At 55.1% G+C, this 19,542-nt stretch overlaps 1 protein-coding gene across 1 annotated transcript in view; it reads left to right on the top strand.

Moving 5' to 3' along the window:
• The first annotated feature begins 4,053 nt into the window (after nucleotides 1–4,053).
• LOC102480792 (CUGBP Elav-like family member 4) overlaps nucleotides 4,054–19,542 on the top strand; it is a 68,453-nt gene continuing 52,964 nt past the window's right edge. Inside the window, exon 1 of the mRNA XM_014593233.1 lies at nucleotides 4,054–4,137. Coding sequence (XP_014448719.1) covers nucleotides 4,059–4,137 — 79 coding nt within the window. The 5' untranslated portion in view covers nucleotides 4,054–4,058. The remainder of the gene's footprint in view (nucleotides 4,138–19,542) is intronic.

A 19,542-nucleotide genomic window follows, 5' to 3' on the forward strand; every position in this document is an offset into this window, starting at 1 on the left:
TATATACAGCATAGAAGTTATGACAATCTAACAATATAAGGTATGTACAGCTGTCATGTTCTCAAGAATGTTGTGCACCCTTTGGGGGCCTGGGCTACTGAGTCACCCACCTGCCTCGAGTCAATTTCCAACCTTGAGTGTACCTTCACTATGGAAAAGGGAGAATTCCCTGGAATAGCCTTCCCCATTGGGTACCAACAAAGCTTCATGGATGGGGTGTTTTATTCATCAATTAGGAGTACCATAGCCAAACATGGCTGACGGTGTGGCTTACACAACTGAAATGTATATCTTACAGTTCTGGAGGCTAGAAGTCCAAGATCAAGGTGTGGGCAGGGTTGGTGTCTGGTGAGATGTTTCTGGTTTGCAGACAACACCGTTTTTGCTGAACCCTCGTCTGGCATTTTCTCTATGCACACGTCAGTGGTGTCTCTTCCTCTTCTTATAAGGACTCTAGTCCTGTTGGATCAAGACCCCTCCCTTATAACTTCATTACCTCTTTAAGGGCTCTATCTTCGAATATAGGTCATTGCAAATTAGAAGGGACACTCTGGTTTATAACAGGGGGCCCTTGGACTAGCCTCAAAGAATGGAAGATCACGAGCAAGAAGCTAGGGAGAGGAGCTTGCAGGCCCAGAGAGCAGACTTGGGGGAGAAAGATGCTGGGCAGTAGGGGTACAAGAGGAAGTGGGGCCAGATATGGGGGGTGTGGTCTTAAGGGGGTATACCCAATTTGATGGCCCCAAGAATGTGGTCCCAAATCCCCCTTACCAGATGGACATTTTCCCTACCTACCTCCTCCTTGGGCCCCTCCTCCAGGGCAGCTGGCATCAGATGACACAATACAGAAAGGCCAATTGCCTTGTGTAGTTAGCATAGAACCTATCCTGACAGAATCCTAGACCTGCCACTCCTTGGAGCTTTGGTTTCCTTGTTAGATGGAGATAATCACCCCTTCCTCTGAGAATTATGAAATTACATAAGCAAGCAAGCTATAGACATATGTCCAGCAGGCTCCAGCAGCCATCGTGGGTCCAGGTCAGTCTTCTGGATGTTTCCAGGGTAAAAGAATATTCTAGTTTCTGGGCAAGACTAGGAAGCTGGGGTATCAAGGAGGAAAGGGCAGCCTAGTCCCAGAAAGCATCAGCTGGGAAGTCAGCAGTAACCTGGCTCTCTCCTGGATCATAGCCAGATGCCTGGTTGGCCTTCTGGACCATTCCCTCAAGGCCTGGAAAGGAACTGGTGTGTCCCTCTTCCTTCTCCCTATAAGTGGAGTCTGCTGGGACAGGACAATTTCCTCTGCTGCCAGAGCTTACTTGCAAAGCATACAGAGCACCTTTCTATCCCTCAAGTCCAGGGGGAGTGTCCCTCAGGGGGTACCAACTGGAGACCTGGTGGCAAGCAGTGACATCCTGGTCCCTCTCTGTAGACTGGCTCAAGGTGTGGGCAGGGTTGGTGTCTGGTGAGATGTTTCTGGTTTGCAGACAACACCGTTTTTGCTGAACCCTCGTCTGGCATTTTCTCTATGCACACGTCAGTGGTGTCTCTTCCTCTTCTTATAAGGACTCTAGTCCTGTTGGATCAAGACCCCTCCCTTATAACTTCATTACCTCTTTAAGGGCTCTATCTTCGAATATAGGTCATTGCAAATTAGAAGGGACACTCTGGTTTATAACAGGGGGCCCTTGGACTAGCCTCAAAGAATGGAAGATCACGAGCAAGAAGCTAGGGAGAGGAGCTTGCAGGCCCAGAGAGCAGACTTGGGGGAGAAAGATGCTGGGCAGTAGGGGTACAAGAGGAAGTGGGGCCAGATATGGGGGGTGTGGTCTTAAGGGGGTATACCCAATTTGATGGCCCCAAGAATGTGGTCCCAAATCCCCCTTACCAGATGGACATTTTCCCTACCTACCTCCTCCTTGGGCCCCTCCTCCAGGGCAGCTGGCATCAGATGACACAATACAGAAAGGCCAATTGCCTTGTGTAGTTAGCATAGAACCTATCCTGACAGAATCCTAGACCTGCCACTCCTTGGAGCTTTGGTTTCCTTGTTAGATGGAGATAATCACCCCTTCCTCTGAGAATTATGAAATTACATAAGCAAGCAAGCTATAGACATATGTCCAGCAGGCTCCAGCAGCCATCGTGGGTCCAGGTCAGTCTTCTGGATGTTTCCAGGGTAAAAGAATATTCTAGTTTCTGGGCAAGACTAGGAAGCTGGGGTATCAAGGAGGAAAGGGCAGCCTAGTCCCAGAAAGCATCAGCTGGGAAGTCAGCAGTAACCTGGCTCTCTCCTGGATCATAGCCAGATGCCTGGTTGGCCTTCTGGACCATTCCCTCAAGGCCTGGAAAGGAACTGGTGTGTCCCTCTTCCTTCTCCCTATAAGTGGAGTCTGCTGGGACAGGACAATTTCCTCTGCTGCCAGAGCTTACTTGCAAAGCATACAGAGCACCTTTCTATCCCTCAAGTCCAGGGGGAGTGTCCCTCAGGGGGTACCAACTGGAGACCTGGTGGCAAGCAGTGACATCCTGGTCCCTCTCTGTAGACTGGCCTGGGTGGCTACCTGTGCCTCCTTTCCTGACTGCTCTGCATCCGCCTCCTGTCTCTGTCCTTCCCTGCTGTGGCTCTGCCCTTCCCCTGGCCTCGTCCTCACCTTGCTGAGTCACAGACCCAGACACACACACCCACCTCGTCATCTTGACGCAGCCAAAACTGACTTCGAATCCTAGACCGGAAGACAGGAGGAAGCTTGTGACTGGCTGGTCCAGCCCCTGTAGGGGAGGAGAATTGGCAACAGAAAGTCTCAAGGTGCAGGGCAGAAGCACAAAAATAGCTCTGGCAGACCCAGCCTGGTCCTGCCACAGGGTGGCCTGGGCAAGTACAAGGACTTCTCTTTGCCTCAGCGTCTCCATCTCTAAAATGGGGGCGTTCATGCCTGTCCTGCATTTGTCTCAGGGTCTGTTTGTGAGAGAAATGCAAGTGCAGTGAGGTAGTGGGAGGTGCGTGACAGGCAAAAGCACTGGCAACAGATCCGAAGTACGGGCCGATCGGCGCGATTCCTACCATTTTTATTGTTTAAATATGCTGTGACGGCGGGGTTGAAAGCTCACCCTGGAGCCTCCAGCAAAGGTTGACGGCAGGCTCAGGAGCCCGGAAACTCGGAGTTCAGAGACCCCTAGTGGCCTGAATGGGCTATTGACATGGATCCCAGAGAAAGGATGGCAGCTGGCAGGCTAGGGGAGTCAGACCGCATCCCTCTGGCCTCCTGGCACCCAGGACCCCCAGGAAATGAGTAACTGTGTCCATTCTACGCCCACTCTGAGGGGACAGCCTGAGGGTGGCCCACCCCCCAGTCCTGAGCTCTCCTCCAGACTCAGAGCTGAGTGGCCCAGACCTCAGCACCCTTGACCCACACACACCACCTCTGCAAGATGGCCTGGGTTGGGTGGAGCTCGGTGCCATGCACCGGCCTGGGCAGGAGCCATCTGCAGCAGAGACCAGATCGTTTCAGCAAAGCCAGCTGTGGTGATTTGAGGTGGCTGAGCCTCACCTTGGAAAGCCTGAAAAAGGCACAGCCTCTCCTTGAAGCTCAGCCATGAAAGAAAGGGCAGGGCTGGGCCAAAGGTATGCTTTGGGGATGTGAGGGCTTTGTGGGCTGTAGAGGGACAGGGACACACATTTCTGTCAACTTTGGATTCTGATATCAAAGGCTAGCAAAAGCCCCCTAAAGTGGAAGGAGGAGGCACCACAGGGTCCCTATTTCCAGAGACACCCTCCTCAAATAACAAGGCCTTGGAAAGGGCAAGTGACATGGGTAGAGCCTCAGTGAGGCTGCGCATCTCTGCATCTATGGGTGTGCCTGCGTTCCTGCATACACTGTGAGTGTGGGCTGCCTGTCCCCTGCCCAGGCCTGTGGTAACACTGTCCCCTGTGCTCTGTTGCAGATGAACCGGCCGATCCAGGTGAAGCCCGCGGACAGCGAGAGCCGAGGAGGTAGTAGCTGGCTGCGCCAGCCCCTGCCCAGGCCTGCGGTAACACTGTCCCCTGTGCTCTGTTGCAGATGAACCGGCCGATCCAGGTGAAGCCCGCGGACAGCGAGAGCCGAGGAGGTAGTAGCTGCCTGCGCCAGCCCCCTTCACGTGAGGGCCCACTTGTCTCTGCCCCCCACACCCCTCTCTCACCCTTCCCCTCTTTTCCTGGTGCAGCGACTCCCTGCCTCCCTCTCCAGCCTCCGTGGGGACCCCGCAGCTGGGTATTAGGAACAGGGCATTGGGGCTCTAGGTGATTGTTGTGGGGAGAGTGACGGGAAGGATGAGAGATAGGGGTCTGCCAGATGGTGGGGAACATGCCTATCGAAGTAAACAAGCAGTGTGCCCTACGGCATCCTCCTGCTTCCTTTGGGACACCCAAGAAGGTGTGCCCAGCTCCAGTCACCAAGAATAGCCCACTCACTATGTTGAGTCTTGAACAGTAGAAAGGGTTCCTGGCCGGGTGTAGGAAAGGATTGCAGCAGTGCCCTGGGAAGATTCAGGTCAGAGGGGACAGACCTGAGAGGGGCTGCCCATGGGGACGCAGGACACGGGAGACCAGAGAGATACTGGGGGCAGATACAGGTGGGGGGACGTCTATATAGGTGCAGAGGAGACATGGCCTCCCCCTGCAAATGCATGCCCCAGAACCTGGCAGGGCGGCTGAGTCCTGCTGGGCAGAGCCTGGTTAAGGGACAGCCCCACCTCAAAGCTCGGCCCTGGAAGGAGGGACAGCTCTGACCCCAGGCGACAGCCTCCCTCTGCATAGCATCTTCAGGGCTGAACTACTTACCTTCACAGCCTCAGAGCCCATCAGCTTCTCTAAGAAAACATGCTTTTCTTAAAAGAAAGCAGAGGGAAAGGAGATGGCAAAGATGATTCCTTCAGCAATACAGATGAGGCCTCCAGCACCTGCGTCTGGCTCCTCCTGCACAAAGCCATCCCCCAGAGCCCCTCGCCTCACCTGTGGGAAGAGTGAGCCACACCAGTGGGAACGAGGCACAGCCCTGCCTCCTTGGGCCCCTGCCCACCTCACACTGGGTCTCAGTCTTACCAGGCCCTCTTCAGCCCTGAACCCTGATCTCAGCTGCTTTCTGGACAGAAAGAGGAGAGCCCTTGGCCACTGCTTCCCCAGTGGGAGCCTCCCCCAGAAACAGGAGCTGCCCAGGAAGAGTTTGGAAAAATCCAGGTGTATTCTCCCTGAGGCCACTGACAGGAATACAGGGAATCAGAGTCTTTCCTGCCCTGAGAGGTGCCATTGGGACAGCCTCCCAGGTACCACCCAGACAGGGCAGGTGGGCCCGGCACACAGACCCAGGCTGCAGGATAGGACAGCTGCTTGCAGCTCTCCTTTGTCCTGGGTGCCCACATCCAGCACCCCTCCCGAGCCAAGGCCCTGTACCCCTTGGCTTTTTTGTTTGTTTGTTTGTTTGTTTGTTTGTTTTTAGATTTTTGCTATAGAGTGCATGTACTCACCAAAGAGACAGAGGCAGAGAGACAGAAAGCAAGATATCACTCTCCAGGGGGATGGCCACACCACAATCCCTTCTCCTCTGTTCTTCTCTTGGGATTTTAGGCATGCATACACACACACCCACTGTCAGTTTTAAGCCACCAGGTCTGGGACTCAAACTGCATTCAACTATGTGGGAGTCCAGCAATGGGACCATTACGCCCTCTGCTGGTCCCAGCTCTTGCTGCCCTTAGACACTGAGGAAGTTCCCTCTCCCATACCCTCCTTACCCCAAAATATTGACTAAGAAATTATGAGCAAAAATAAAATAGACAAAAGCCATTTGCGAATTTGGAGAATCAATCATCCTGGCCTGCTCACTTTGGGACCTGGGGTCCCTCCTTTGTGCCCCCAGCATGACCCTGACTGGGCACAAGGCCTCTATAGCTCGGACCCCCTCCGTGCAGGAATTCAGATCCCACCCATAGGGCTTTGGGTGTCCTCTGAAGGGGCTGCCCCCACCCTAGGGTATACACTCCACTCCACGGCCCTCTGTTTCTGGTTCTGAGGTCTGCTTGGTTGAGGGGTAAAGATGGCCCAGGTATGGGAGAGCTGAGTGAGCACAGGACACCTGCCTTATGCTGCCTGCTCCCACCTCTTGCCTGGCAGCGAGAGGAGCTGTCCTCACCCACCCTCACCTGGGGCTCATGAAGCCCAGGGCAGAACAACAGCCTGTCCTATGACGGCCGCCAGCAGGCAGGCCCGGAGACCATGGTCCCACGTCACTGATGACCTGCAGCCCCCGAAGTGTGCAGCACAGCCTGGAAGCAGCAGCAGGGGGAACTCTAAGGGACAGACAGGTGGCTTGGACAGCAGGTGCCACCATCGGTCCCAGAGAGGGGAGTCCCTGAGACAGGGGCAGTCAAGGGCCTAAGAGAAGGTGCCAGTCCCAGCCTTGAAGGAGAGGAGACTCCATACCTGGAGAAGTGGGGTGGCCTGAGTGAGGCCTCTCAGGGCATAGGGGTACTTCAAAGTTGCAGAGCAGGCCAATCAGAGTCCAGCCAGTGTGTCCAGAACCAGGACACTTTGGGCAGAACCCCTTCGGCCCGCCAGGCCTTGCTGAGCTCTAATGCAGACCTCTCCTCCCTTCACTTGCCTCGGAGGCGATAGCTCTCTGACTCCAAGTTGCTAACCTCATCTCCTTTCTCCTCTATTTCTCCTGCCACTGACACTTGCCCCAAACCAGATTAATCAGCTCTTTTACTCTTCTTGCAGGGGAAAAGGGAGGGGGAAGAGAGTCAAACCCAAACATCTACCTATTAATTGCATGTTCAATATTAAACAGGGAGAGGGTCCTGAGTCAGCACGATCCCCAAGCTTTATTTATTATTTTTTTTAAAAGAAAGTTCGTTTAAAATAATTTAATAGCCGTTAAATACTCCTTCTGCGGGATAGTGGGTGAGGGGGGATCATCAAAAAGATTAAAGAATGGGGAGTGGGAGAAGGGCAAGGGTGGGGCGAGAATGGGAGGGAGGAAGAAAGGGAAAGAAGGGAGAGGCAGAGGGGTGTGGGGAGAAGCAGGCAGAAGGTGAAGGAGGAGAAGGAGAGAGGGAGGGAGGCCTTGCAGAAAGTGGGTTGAGGAGAGTCTGGGCACTGCTGGGGGAGCAGGAGGGGCGGGAGCAGGAAGTGTGCTCAGAGGGAAGGGAGGTGGGCTCAGCCCTAGCTCAGCAGCCCAGCCTCAGTAACTTTGTTCCCAGTTCACACAGCATCCCAAAGACCCTGAGGACTTGGGGCACCTGCGCCTCTGGCCCTGGCTTCCGTATGTTTATGAACACCACAGAGTCTGACTTCGCATAGGAGCAGGGCACAGCAGAGGCCTCGGGCCAGGGGCGGGAGGAATGCTCTCCCTGCCTCCCCTGCTGCAGTCATGTCATGATTCCAGGTACTAGTTCCATCTCATCCTTCTAGAAGCGCCCCCTGTCCACATCAGCCCACACATGGAGATGGCTCCGGGAGGGCATGGATGGGCGTGGGTCTGTGTGTGCAGGGGTGGCTCTTTAGCCTTCTGGGTCTGTTCTCATACTGATGGAGTGCTGGCCGAGCTGACAGGCCCCGGGGGCTCAGTGCTTTACCCTGTGCTGTGAGGTTAGCTCCAGTCTCACTTTTGGAGGAGTTGGCGTGGGATACAGGTGTCAGATGTCCAAAAAGAGGTAGAGGGCTTAGCTGCGCTCCCCAGCAAGAGTACAGGGTGGCAGTTCTTGTACTGGTCCATGGTTCTAGTCCCACCCTTACCTGGCGTGAGTTCCAGCCCAGGCATACTCCTCAGGGCGCCCACCTCCTCGCTGGGCAGGTAGAAGTGCTCACTTTCCATTCAAGCTGCTATTACAGAGCGCTGGCTAAGGGCTGGGACCTTCTGCAGGTAGGTTTAGTTCAACAATCTTGAGGAGCAGGTATTATTAGCCCTACTCACTAACTAAGGTACAAAGCAAGGCACAGAGAGGCTAGAAAACCTGGTCCAGAGCACACAGCCAGAAAGCAGCACAGCCAGAATTCCAGCTCCTGCCATCCAACCACCAGAACTGGGGTTCTCTGCATTCCTCCAACTCTCTGGATGTTTCTTGGACCCTGGTGGCTCAGGGGTGATGAGAAGGCATGGCAGGCATTTATCACACCTCTAGGCCCTTTCTCAGGAGCAGGTCCCAGGTAAGGGAGGCAGGACCGGGCTGTACAAGGAGATCTATCCAGGAGACAGGACGGACCAGGGCTGAAGTGAGCAGATTAGAGAAGCAAGAGCTATTGTGGCCTGGAGCAAACAGGGAGGTCTTCCTGAAGGAGGTGGGAATCGAACCAGGAGGTATGGATTTCGCAGGAGACAGTGAGGGCTGGAGTCTTGAACACAATGTCAAGAGGGCATCACAACCGTGTGTCCCTGGGCAGGAAGAAAGGAGAGGCCTCTGCTCCCTAACCAAGAGCTGAGACTCCAGTCAGGCAGGGGAAGAAAACCAAGAGAGGGCCTCCCCAGGAGCCATGCCTGGGCAAGGGAACCGGACAGGCTGAGAGAACACTGGAGCAAGCTGTATTTCAACTCAGATACACCTCCAAGCTAAACAAACCAGGTCATTAGCCAGGGGAGTGAGGTGGGCTGGGGACAGAGAGGAGCCAGGTGGCGGGCACGGCCTCTGCGCCACCAGCCAGCAGCTGGCCATCTTCCTAGGGTGTGCACTGTGGACTCCTTGCCTCCTGGCAGGCAAATAGCCCACCACCACCACCACCGCCAAGGGCTGGTTCACGATGCATCTGAACTGAGTGTCCGCGGTATCCACAGCGTGCTGTCCCTCCCTCTTCCTCTGAGGCCTCATACCAGGCAAGCTAAAGCCAGAGGCAGGACCAGTCCCCCAGTAAGCCAGCTCCTGCAGCCAGGTAGGGGCCCTGCAGGGAGTCAGACATGGCAGAGAAGAGGCTCTGGCTGCCTCGGCGTCGGGCAGCAGCGTTGCTTGGGCACCATCTGGACTGAATGGGGCTTATGCTCAGCCCCCCCAGCAGCCAGACAAGGATGCTGAAGGAGGGGCCGAGTGGCCAAGACCTGGGTCAGGTGCAGCAGGCGGCAGGTGTGTGCTGTCTCGCGGCCCCTCCAAAGCCCCTCGTCAGAAACCACTCCACCTCCCACCAGGAATCCCCACAGTGAGCAAGCTTCACTGGCTCCCCCGTCCCCACTCCACCTCGAGGGGCCCAGTGCTGTCACACACCTTCGATACAGAACAGCTCCCACCACCGCATGCCACATACTCACACATGCCCCAGAGCACCAGACACGTGCCCAATCCCCGCACACTCCTAGGGAGGGCTGAAACAAAGGTCTTCCCCAGGACACAGTGGCTGGGGCTGAGGCCTCCGGGTTGTATCTCATCACAGAATGAGGGAAGAAACAGCAAGATGGCTAGTGGGTGGGGGTGGAGGGGGCAGAGATGAGTTGGAGAAGGTAGAAAGATAACGGAGGGGGGTCCTGGGGTAGAGGGGACTCGGGAGTTCCCAGGGCTGCCCGTCTGTCTTTTGTTTCACCCTGTGTGTCTCTGGCTCTGACTGTCCTGCAGGTTCCCTTTGTCCCTTTCTGCTCAGCAGCCCCTGCCTGTGAGAAGTGGAGGCTCAGTTCAGTGCAGGATCCCCGAAGCCCAGGCTGGAGAGAGGCAGTGGCACTGGGAGCCTGTCCAGCAGGACCAGTCCTCCAGGGTCTGCCCAGGGCCCTCACCCTCTCCATGGGACCCGGGACTGGGCGCCATGAGCACACAGGCAGTCAGGCCCACTGCACAGAGAAGCTGCCCCAGGGAGCCAACTGCGCCCAGACCTCTGGCTGTGATAGATGAGGCGGGAGCTAGAGGAGGCGACATCTCCCAAGTCCCTCCCTGGCCAGAGGGAACATGCTTTTCTGGGGGCCCTTTGTTGGGCCCAGGGAGGAGCGTCAAAGAGGGCAGGCAGCTGAAAACAGGAGCTCAGAGAACCTGGAGGGAGCTGGGACGTCCTGGAGCAGGCCCAGGGAATGGGTGCTGTTACTTTCTGGGCTGCAGGGCCTGGAGAGGCTGGGACAGGTAAAGGACAGTGGCCCTGAGCTCCGGCCACCAGGGAACCCTGGTGGGTATCACAGCAGGTTACTCTCCACAGGCCGCAGGGAAACTTCCAGAGGGTGAAGAAACTACTTTATGCACTCCCCAGCCCCCCAGTCCTGTGGAGTTGCCCTGCCTGAACAACCCCACCACGAGCTCCATTTCCTCCCTGTTTCTTCTCTTCACCACTCGCCTCTCTCCTCCCTATCTCTTCGTCTCTGTCCCTGTCTTTCGACCTGCCCCCGTCGGGCCTGGGCAGGCAAGGAAGGCATGGAGGTTTGCAAGGCAGGTGCGACAGCCTGCAGGTCATCCTATTTCCACTTGGGTCCCGAGCCAGGTGCTGTCCGAGCCATTCAGCTGAGCCGTTTGCTGCCCGCCCCGCTCAGTACATTAGGAGGTATCTTCGGGGCGTCCTTCCCCCCTCACACAGCCACACTAGTGTGGCAGTAGAGTCCCGCTGGGCCAGCTAATGAGGTTGGACACAATGTGTGTGACAGGGCTCCCCAGTCCTCCCCGAGGCCACGTTCCCCACCATAAACCCATGGCAGGCCCCATCTTCCTGGCCCCTCTGCCATCTGTAGCTCTATCGGTTCCTGCAGTTTTTGAAATCCTATTAAGTTCCTCGTTTGTCCTCCAAGCATTATTTTCTTTCTAAACAGACACAGACAATGTGCTGTCCGTGAGGGTTTCAGGGGACAGTTGATGACCTGTTGGGAGCTGTGGGCACAGGCAGGGGTAGCTGTATGCTGCTGCAGTGAGCCTGGGGACCCTGAGGGCGTGGCTAGGGGAGACCCAGGGCTGCAACTGTTGACCTCTTGATGCTGAATTCCCACTTGCAGACTCTTCTAGCTGTTCAGTCTCACACACTAGAAAGGCTGTTGAATGAGTCTCAATGAAATGGATATTTGGGCTGGTCCCACTTCAGGAAATTTGATACACAGACGAGTCGATTTTCCAGTTTCAGGTGGCGACAAATGACCAAAGCCTCGGGGTGACCAGAAACCCCTCTGGGCTCTGCCGAGCGAACCCTCAGCCCAGGCAGCAGGGTTTCAGACAACACAAAGCCAGAGCCAAGGCCCAGCACACTGAAGACTACCCCGAACTTAGACCAAGTCCATAAGAAATGGCCAGTCCTCTTCTGGTCCAGCCCACCCTGACCTCTGACCTGGCGCTTTTAGTTTGTACTCTGCCTAGAAGACCCCAGCATGAGCAGGGCTAAACACACCGCAGCCCTGTTTTTCCAGGGCTCATAAGCCCTATTTTGTCAGCCTGTCCCGTCCTAGCCCCACCTGAATTTCTCAAGTCATCCATTATAATGTCTCCCTTGAACACCAGTCAACCCCAACGCCCATGTCCTCACCCTTGGAATATTGAATCCCATTACAGTGTTTGGTTCAAGAAGTTCGTGACCCACAGCAGACTGCACCACCTAGACAAGGAACAATTGGGGCGGGGGGCGCTGCGGGCTCTGCCAGCCCATGTAGGTGGTCTGAAAGATTTGGAAGACCCGAGAGACTTGGCCAGGCCAGATGGCCCACCCAGGGTATGACTTCCTTGATGATCAGGAAGTTCTATCCCATATCCGCCCACATTCCCTCCCATGTTCGTTTAAGCATTTTCAGCTGCTAGGTTCCTTCGACTAATGATGTGATGTTTCCCTGCCCTGGACTTTTATTCTCTGTTCTTGCCTTAAAACTTAAGGGAATCATTGTGTCCTTTCTTTCCTAAGTCCCCTGTAAAAAGAAATTTTAAAAATCCAGGAAGCCTCTTCTGGTTTACCCAAGTCAACCCAAACAGCAGCTGCGTGAGGTTACAAGGTCTTTGTGGTTGGGGAAGGAGGTGGCGCAGGTGAGGATGAGTCCCTAGGGAGGGGCAGACACCCGTTATAAATTCGTCTGTACCTCCTACCATAGGTGTGAAAATATAATTAACTGCAAACCTGCTGAATTTAAATGGACTTTAGATTTTTCAGCTGGGGGAGGGGGTGTTGATTGATCTGCATTTTGTTTTCGAATTTTTTTTGTACTCCATTTGGAAAGTTAAGTTGAGACTCGCAGCGCCTCGACAAATTCCCTCTGGCCCCGGCTAATTTAGCAAAGGATTGTTTCAGGGGAAATGGGATATTAATCATAGCAAATGGGCTTCTGGATGATATTTAAAAGCTGCCTCATGCCTGTGTGCCCAGAAATAGGAATGGCAGAAAGAGGGGACCACAGCCCTCTGGTGTCTCTCCCCATCACCACTCCCCCGGCGTACTGTCCCGGGCACTGCGTGAGCATGGAGGAGGAGGGTCTCCAGTTCTAGAGAGATGGCAGGATGAGAGAGAGAGAAAGTTCTCCTGGCCCAGGTGATCCTCAGTGCTGCAGAATAAGTCGTGACAAAGGCAAAATACATCCAGTCCCTCCTGGCCCTGGTACACCTCACTGGGAACAGCCCAGCTAACAACATGGAATGGTGAGAGGAGCAAGATACAGAGCACTGACTTCCAGAAGCTGCTTCAAACGGATGCATTTAGACAGAGGGAAGCCATCAAAGGCTTTGGGGCCTGGGGAGTGACATGGTAGAAGTGGGGTTTTGGAAATAGGCGTCTCAGGAGGCCTAGCCTTAAGGAAGGAGGGAGCCAGAGCACAGAGATTGGTAGGGACAGGGCTGGGCTTCACAGCCTGGTCTTCTGACTGCAAATTCCTTGCCCTGCTCACCAGGCTACTTTGTCCCTGAGAACCGCATCCCCTAGTGCAAACTGGATGGTGACACTCTATCAGGGCTGCCATAGGTGGGACACGGTCAGTGAAGTGTGCAAACTCCCCTGACAGTAGCGGTTGACGTTGTCATTTTATTTTTAGAGTCCCTTCCATGGGAAAAGAGGGGAGGTGACAAGGGTGAGGGCTTGACAAGGTTTGATCGAGAAAGCACAGATAGAAATCATACTGTCCAGGGCCAGGACTATGTGGAGCACGTAAATGATCAGAGTAGGGTAGAACAAGGAAGACCTCCTGGAGGCGGTGATTATGGGGGTGATCGTCACTGAGAGGAAGCAGCTGGGCTTAGTGTCACAGACAAAGGCATAAAAGCAGAAACAAAGAAGGTAAATAGGTGGTCTCCTAGAAGTTTTTTAGTACTGTAGAGAACTGGTTGGGTGGCCAGGAGAATCCGCTTTAGGACTAAAAAGACCTGGTTTGGTGTACGGCGAGTCTCATTGCTCCTCGAGTTCCAGGGTGTTCACACGCACACAGTGAACAGAGGGTTCACGTCTTTTCTCATCGCCAATCCAAGCTTATCAGGCCCCTCCCAGAGTCCTATTTCTCTAGTCTTTTCTCCAGCCCAGTCTTCCTGATCAGACATGCCTGTCTGCTGTCAGAGGGGCCAGCTCCTCTCCCCTCCGCATAGGACAAAGCATGTGGAACCAGTCAACGTCTGTATCGGTGCTTCCAGGGGAAGGATGCTGACAGAGCCAGTAGGGCCCTGATCCTCATTAAGGCATCCAGAGTCCCTACTCGGGGTGCCTCAAGCCTTGCAGCAGCCCTGCACAGTCGACTGAGCAGCATCGCTGTGTTACGGAGGGGACTCAAGGACTCAGGGAAGAGAGGAGACTTCTCCAAGACCACACTGCCGCGGTGATCAGCTTTCATGTCCTGGTCTTCCTAGGCAGACCTCTGTGCCATTCTGGACCCTCATAGGTTTGTGAGATTCTAGTGCTGGGGTGCTGACACCCAGAGGAGGTTCTCCTGCTATCAGTGCTGCAAAGGATGAAGGTGAACCACAGCCTTCAGGATGAACCCTCCAGTTCCTCACACCCTCACCATGCCCTTTGAAAACGGGAGGTGGGCAGTAGGTGGCCTGAGGGAGGGTCTGAGGCTAGACCTGTCTAGGTGCGAGCCCAGCCGGCAGCAGGATGAACCTGTATGGCCGTCTGAATGCAGAGTCAGCTGAGAGAAGCAGGTAGAGACATTTTATGTAGGAGGCACAGGTTAAGGAGAACTAACCTGAAGAGCCAAGGCTTTGTCTGTCTAGTTCTGGCAATGAAAAGATTTTGCAGAGTCCTGGAGATCAGCAAAGACCCATATCAGGGACAAAGCTATGATCCCAGCATCTTGGACATCTTGACACAGGGTAACTGGCCCAAGCACCTGAAGAAGCTTGAGGCTTGCACTTAAATGGCCAGTGACTTTAAACTGTGGACGGCCCTTACTCCTTGAGAGCTGATGGAGACAGGTGCATGGGAGAGTAAGAAGATGTCTTCAAGCCTCTGCCCAGCTCCAGGCCCCAGAGGAGGTCAGAGTCTGGAAAGCAAAGATCAGCAGATTATGAACACCAGATGAGCAGTGGAGACAGCGTGTTATCATGGACAGCAGCAGACCTGTGCAAGCTGCAACAGTCAGGGAAGGCTTTCTGGAGGAGGCTCCCTACTGGAGAAAATTCCATGCTGAGACAAAGAATATATATACTCCATGGCCTAGAGCCTGTCCCATGAAAATGCAGAAACCTGTGGCCCAAGGAGAGAGTTCAAAGAATGGCAGGCTAAAGATATTGGGGTGGGGGGTTCCAGATAACAGGGAAAATGGAGACTGTGGAAGAAGTTGGTGATTGATGGGCACTAGACCCAGGAAGACAGGCCACGTGCAAGGAGTATTAGACAGGGTATCAAGGAGAGACCATTACAGCTTCTAGCCATGAGGGGATGTGCAGGGAGCATGGGCATTTACCACAGATTCGAGAGTCCTCTTGTCATGATGAAATAGAAACACCAGGGCCTCCCCTGCCCAGCTTCTAACCTCCAGGTCCACACCCACTTCGATGTACATACCCGCCCTTGTCCTGCACTCTCTGACCCTTCGCACCTGCCTGACTCCGTGCATCGATCAGAGCCTTGTATGCCACTGAAATGTTTCTTCTAGCTGTTCTCCACTGGACTTCCTGGCTCTGAACCCTTTCCTCGCCTCTGCCTGAGCCCGAAAGTCGGACAGCAGTGTTAGTTCCTCTTCTCTCTGTGGAGAGCATCCTCCTTGAGGGCAGGCATGTCTGGCCCTCTAGAGAACCTGGCTGGGCCCCAGGCCCCTGCAGGCCTCATTCTGTGCTTACACCCTGAAGCAGGCCTCCCACCTGTGCCAGTCTGAAACAGCCCCCTCTTTCATTCCCACACCCCCTGCCAGCCCCACAGGCAGGGGCCGGGCTGGGCAGTGGGGCCGGTACCACTGACATTGGCATTCTCCTTGCAGCACATCTTAATAATTTAATGGCTATTAGCAGGGCCGCTGTGGTGGGGGGAGGGGGGCACAGGGGGAAGATTTATAGAGAGAATTCACTCCAGGTTGGGGTTTTGTCTTCCTCTGTTTTCCTGGCATTTATCATGCATGTTTTAATTTGGATCGGAGAGTTGCTACCATCTGGCCATTATCGCAAAGAAATATTCATTTTCGCTGAGTGACACAGGCTCCATTCATCACGGAGTGCGCTGATTGCCCCGCGAGTGTGGGGCTGTGCTTTCTCCTTCATTTCAAATGAACCTTGAGCCACGAGCAAGTCCAATTTGCTAGGAGCGGGGTGCAGAGTGAGTGGCTGCTACTGACCCTCCCAGCTAGGTGAGCAGGGGACACTTCAGGGACAGTCAGGGTGGTGGAGAACAGCAAGCCTCCCTCACCTCTCCTGGAGGAGGTCCCAGTGGCCCCCTCAGTTTTACCCCAGGCTTCTGCCCCATGTCCAGAGTGACCAGACACAAAGGGAGCGAACGTGGCCCTTCCGCCCTTTCCTCTACCCCCTGCGTCTGACGAATGCTTGGGTGCTCTCCTGCCAAGGGCAGAAATGGCTTGAGCGATCTTCCCCTCACAGAACATCGCTTTTGCAGTGTCATTTCAGGTCAGGGCTGTGTGGGGGACGGAAGGGCCCTCCTGTTTCTCCTCTAGTCACATTATGGTGGCACTATCAGGGCCAGCCTATGGAGAGACCAGTCGGCCTCCAACTGGGACATCACTTTCATCCACCCACTGCTCGCCATGGCATGCCATCAGGGCCACCGAAGGCCTCTTGTCAGCAAGGGGCACAGAGCCCAAACCCAAGTTGGGACCCCCCCCCAAGGAGGGACAGCACAGAGCATCCCTTGATTGAGCTGAGCCCCACTTGACGCCCCCTCAGTGAGCAAAGCAGAGAAGGGAGGAGAAAAATCTCTCCTCATACGTGGTGAGCAGTGAGTCAGCTTGCTCTCCCATACTCCCCGCCTGGTTGGGAGAGGGGGCCTGTAGTAAAACACGGACACAGCCACCTTCAAGTCACCTCAAGTCAGGTGCACATTCGGACTCACAGGCATGAGGACCTTCCCACCCCGCTGTTCCTCACCCCTGACCCCAGCATTAGAGGCTCAGAGAAGGGGAGTGATTTCCAGTCATAAATGACTTCACATGGTGCTGTTTGCCTAGTCAGAGGGGGAACCAGGCATGGGGGCTTTCAGGTACAGAAGTTTCACTTCTCCAGGTCTTGGCAGGTGCCCGAGAGCTGAAGGTGCCTGCCGATTCTCCTGGTCTCTGCCCTAGGAACTATAGCCAGACGCTGAGCGCGAGCCACTGACCCCCTCCACTAGGACGAGGGTTGGCCAAGACCCAGGGGACTGTGTTGAGTCCAAGGGGAGGCCTGTGTAAGCTTTACTGCCTCTTCCCCATTGGGGAAGGGAGCTCAGGGGGCCCCACCCATGCCGTCCCCACACACCGACCCTGCTCTGTAAGCATGAGTGAGGGCCCATTGCAGCTCACCGTGCCCCCATGCAGATGCACGTTCCGGAGTGATTCTTGGCTGTGGGGAGTCTACAGTCTGGCTGGACACTGAAGTAAAACCAGTGGAAAGCCTAGAAGACAGGGAAAAAAACTGAATCAAAGCACTAAGTTGACCATAAATGAGGGCTGGAAGGTGCCATATAGGAAACCAGTTGCTCTTCACAGCCCCTTGGCATGGGCTGGGCATTGTCTGTGGGTCACTGTGTTTCCCTCACCCCACTCCCCTACTTTGTATTACTGCCCCATTGTACAGATGAGGAGACTGAGGTCTAGCGCTTCATGTGCTGAAGTTGCCAGTGGGGGGCACACCTGGAATGGAGCCCAGGGCCCTCTGATCTGTGGGCTGTCTGAGTCTAGCACTAACCCCCACTCCATGGATCTGGAAAACCATGAATGACGTGCAGGAACTGGCATTTCAACTGGACAGAGTAGGCAGTGTGCACAGACCAGCGTGAGCTGACCAGGGACAGAACCAACCTTCTAGGTAGGGGTCCTGCCTGCCAGGCCGCCCACATTTCCCACCCTGGGACTGTTGATCTAAATTAGCTGTCCTAAGCCTGATAGCCCCTCCTTCCTTCCAGCAGCCTGGCTGAGACTTACACTGCTGTGGAATGCAGAGACATTCCCTAAGAGGGCAAGCGGTGTGGGGGGTGTCCCACAGACGCAGCACAGCCCCTCCTCCCCTGGAACTCATTCCATGACACCAGCAGCTCTGAAACATCTGCTCCTCCATCCCGGACCCGCAATTTGAATAAATTACCCCGACGTGGCGGCAGCCTGTTATTAATGGCTCGAGTTTTATAAGATGCTTTAGTTTAATAACACTGTAGCCTGGCGCTGCGCTTCTCCTGGATATTTTTATATTTCACCCTTTCCCCTCCTCCTGGCCGCCTTTACCTAACAGTTGCCTCCAGGGCTCCGGACCAGGCCACACTCCACCACTCCACTGCGATCTGCAACCTGGGAACCACGGGAGACCACCAGTCCCCACCTGCGCCCAACAGCCGCTTTCCAAGCGCAGCGCAGCCCAGCGACCCGGTTCTCCCATTCAGGCGGTGCATGTGCGCCCACTGGCCGTGCCATCAGTCTCCCTCCCGGAGAGCTGTCCCCGGGGACTGGCAGAGCTGGCTGAAGGAGGCCCACCCCCAGGCAAATGTGCTCTTCTCCGATACTCCCCTAAAGGAAGCATAGCCACAGGGCGACTAGGGCAGGCTGCTGCATGGGAACACTGACCCCAGGTTCTGCGCTTCTCACCTCTGCTGTCTTTGGCAATCCGTCTGGCAGAAGCCTGGGAAGCGAAATCGCCTCTCCTCAGTCCCACTTGCAGTGCCAGCAGGACGAGAATGGCCAAAGACATGCTCATGTCTTTATTCATCACCCCTTTTATATTCTTTTGTGGGGTTTTCCATGTGCTCATGCCCTACACACCTCCCGCATGAAGCCCTCCTGGATTACCAACAACTCCCCCGGCTAGGCCCTTTTGGCTTTTTCCTACAATGCCAGTGACACCATTTCTGCACTGCCTTCTCCCTCTATCTTTCTCCCGCAGCCTGGGAGCTGCCCTGCTCATGAACCCCTGGGGCTGGCCAGTCTCTAAGCCACAGCTGGCCCTGTGAGAATCCCCTAAGTTTGCTAACCAGCAGGCGCTCGCACGTGTGCTTTCAGTGCAACGCCTCAGCAGGCTTGTGTGAGGCGGCTGTGTGGGCGAGGCTTCCTGTAGAGAAAAGATGTCGTGCGCTCAGGCACAGGGAGAAGTGGGCCCCCGGGTGGGTGGGTTTATGAGCTGGGGAGAGAGCACAGAAAGCGCGGAGAGTCACGTAAGTAACTAGCGTATTCATGGTATTCATGTCCTGAGCGTTGGAAGGGGTGTAGGCTGTAGCCACCGGGCAGGCGGCACAGAGATGCCGGCTCCCTGCAAGCTGGGCCCAGCTCGGCCGTCCGTGGGTTTGAACCTAGTGTGGCTTTGGGCTGAGTGGCCTTTCTCCTGACAAGCTTGCCCTCAGGGAGTTGGCCCCAGGATGGACTAGGGAGCCTGATGCCAGGAGGGCCCCAGGATGCTGGTATCCAGAAGCCGAAGGGAAGGCTATGATAGTGGGGTGGGCGATGTCTCATCTAGAGAGGCCACACTCTACCCCACCAGAGGGTCCTGTGAGCGCCCAGTGTCAAATCCTGGACCTAATTTAACTGTGTCATTCTCTGTTCCTGGGGATCTGGGGTCCCGGTAGTGACCATGATGCTGGCTCTAAAATGGAGAATGTGTCGCACGGCCTTCTATCGCCCCCATCCCCTACCCCTGCCTCTACCCACCCCTGTCCTGAGGGCTACAGGAGACTGGGCCTTGCTGCTTCCCGTCTGATCTAACATTACCGTGGGACTCTGCCTTTTGCTAAGAGCCCCACCATTATAACATAATTACTGCTGAAAATGACCTTTAAAATATACTTTAAATTCAAAATGTCTTTAAACCCTTCACTGAGCACCATTTTTCAATTTCAACGACTGTTTTCCCTTTTGGGGGGAAGCAAGGGGTGGGGAGTGGAGGATGGAGCCCTCCGCATGGATTTCAAATGTTAATACCTCCCTGTTGCAGAGAAAGCCTTGCAGGGGGCCAGTGAGAGAGGGGAGAACACAGCCACGTCAGAGCAGGGCCTCTCCTGCCCCTCAGAGCCTTTCACATCCAAGGCACCAGAGCAACGACCCGCCT

The sequence above is a fragment of the Tupaia chinensis genome, unplaced genomic scaffold, assembly GCF_000334495.1.
Source record: "Tupaia chinensis unplaced genomic scaffold, TupChi_1.0 Scaffold139952_1, whole genome shotgun sequence".
Classification (NCBI taxonomy): Eukaryota; Metazoa; Chordata; class Mammalia; order Scandentia; family Tupaiidae; genus Tupaia; species Tupaia belangeri.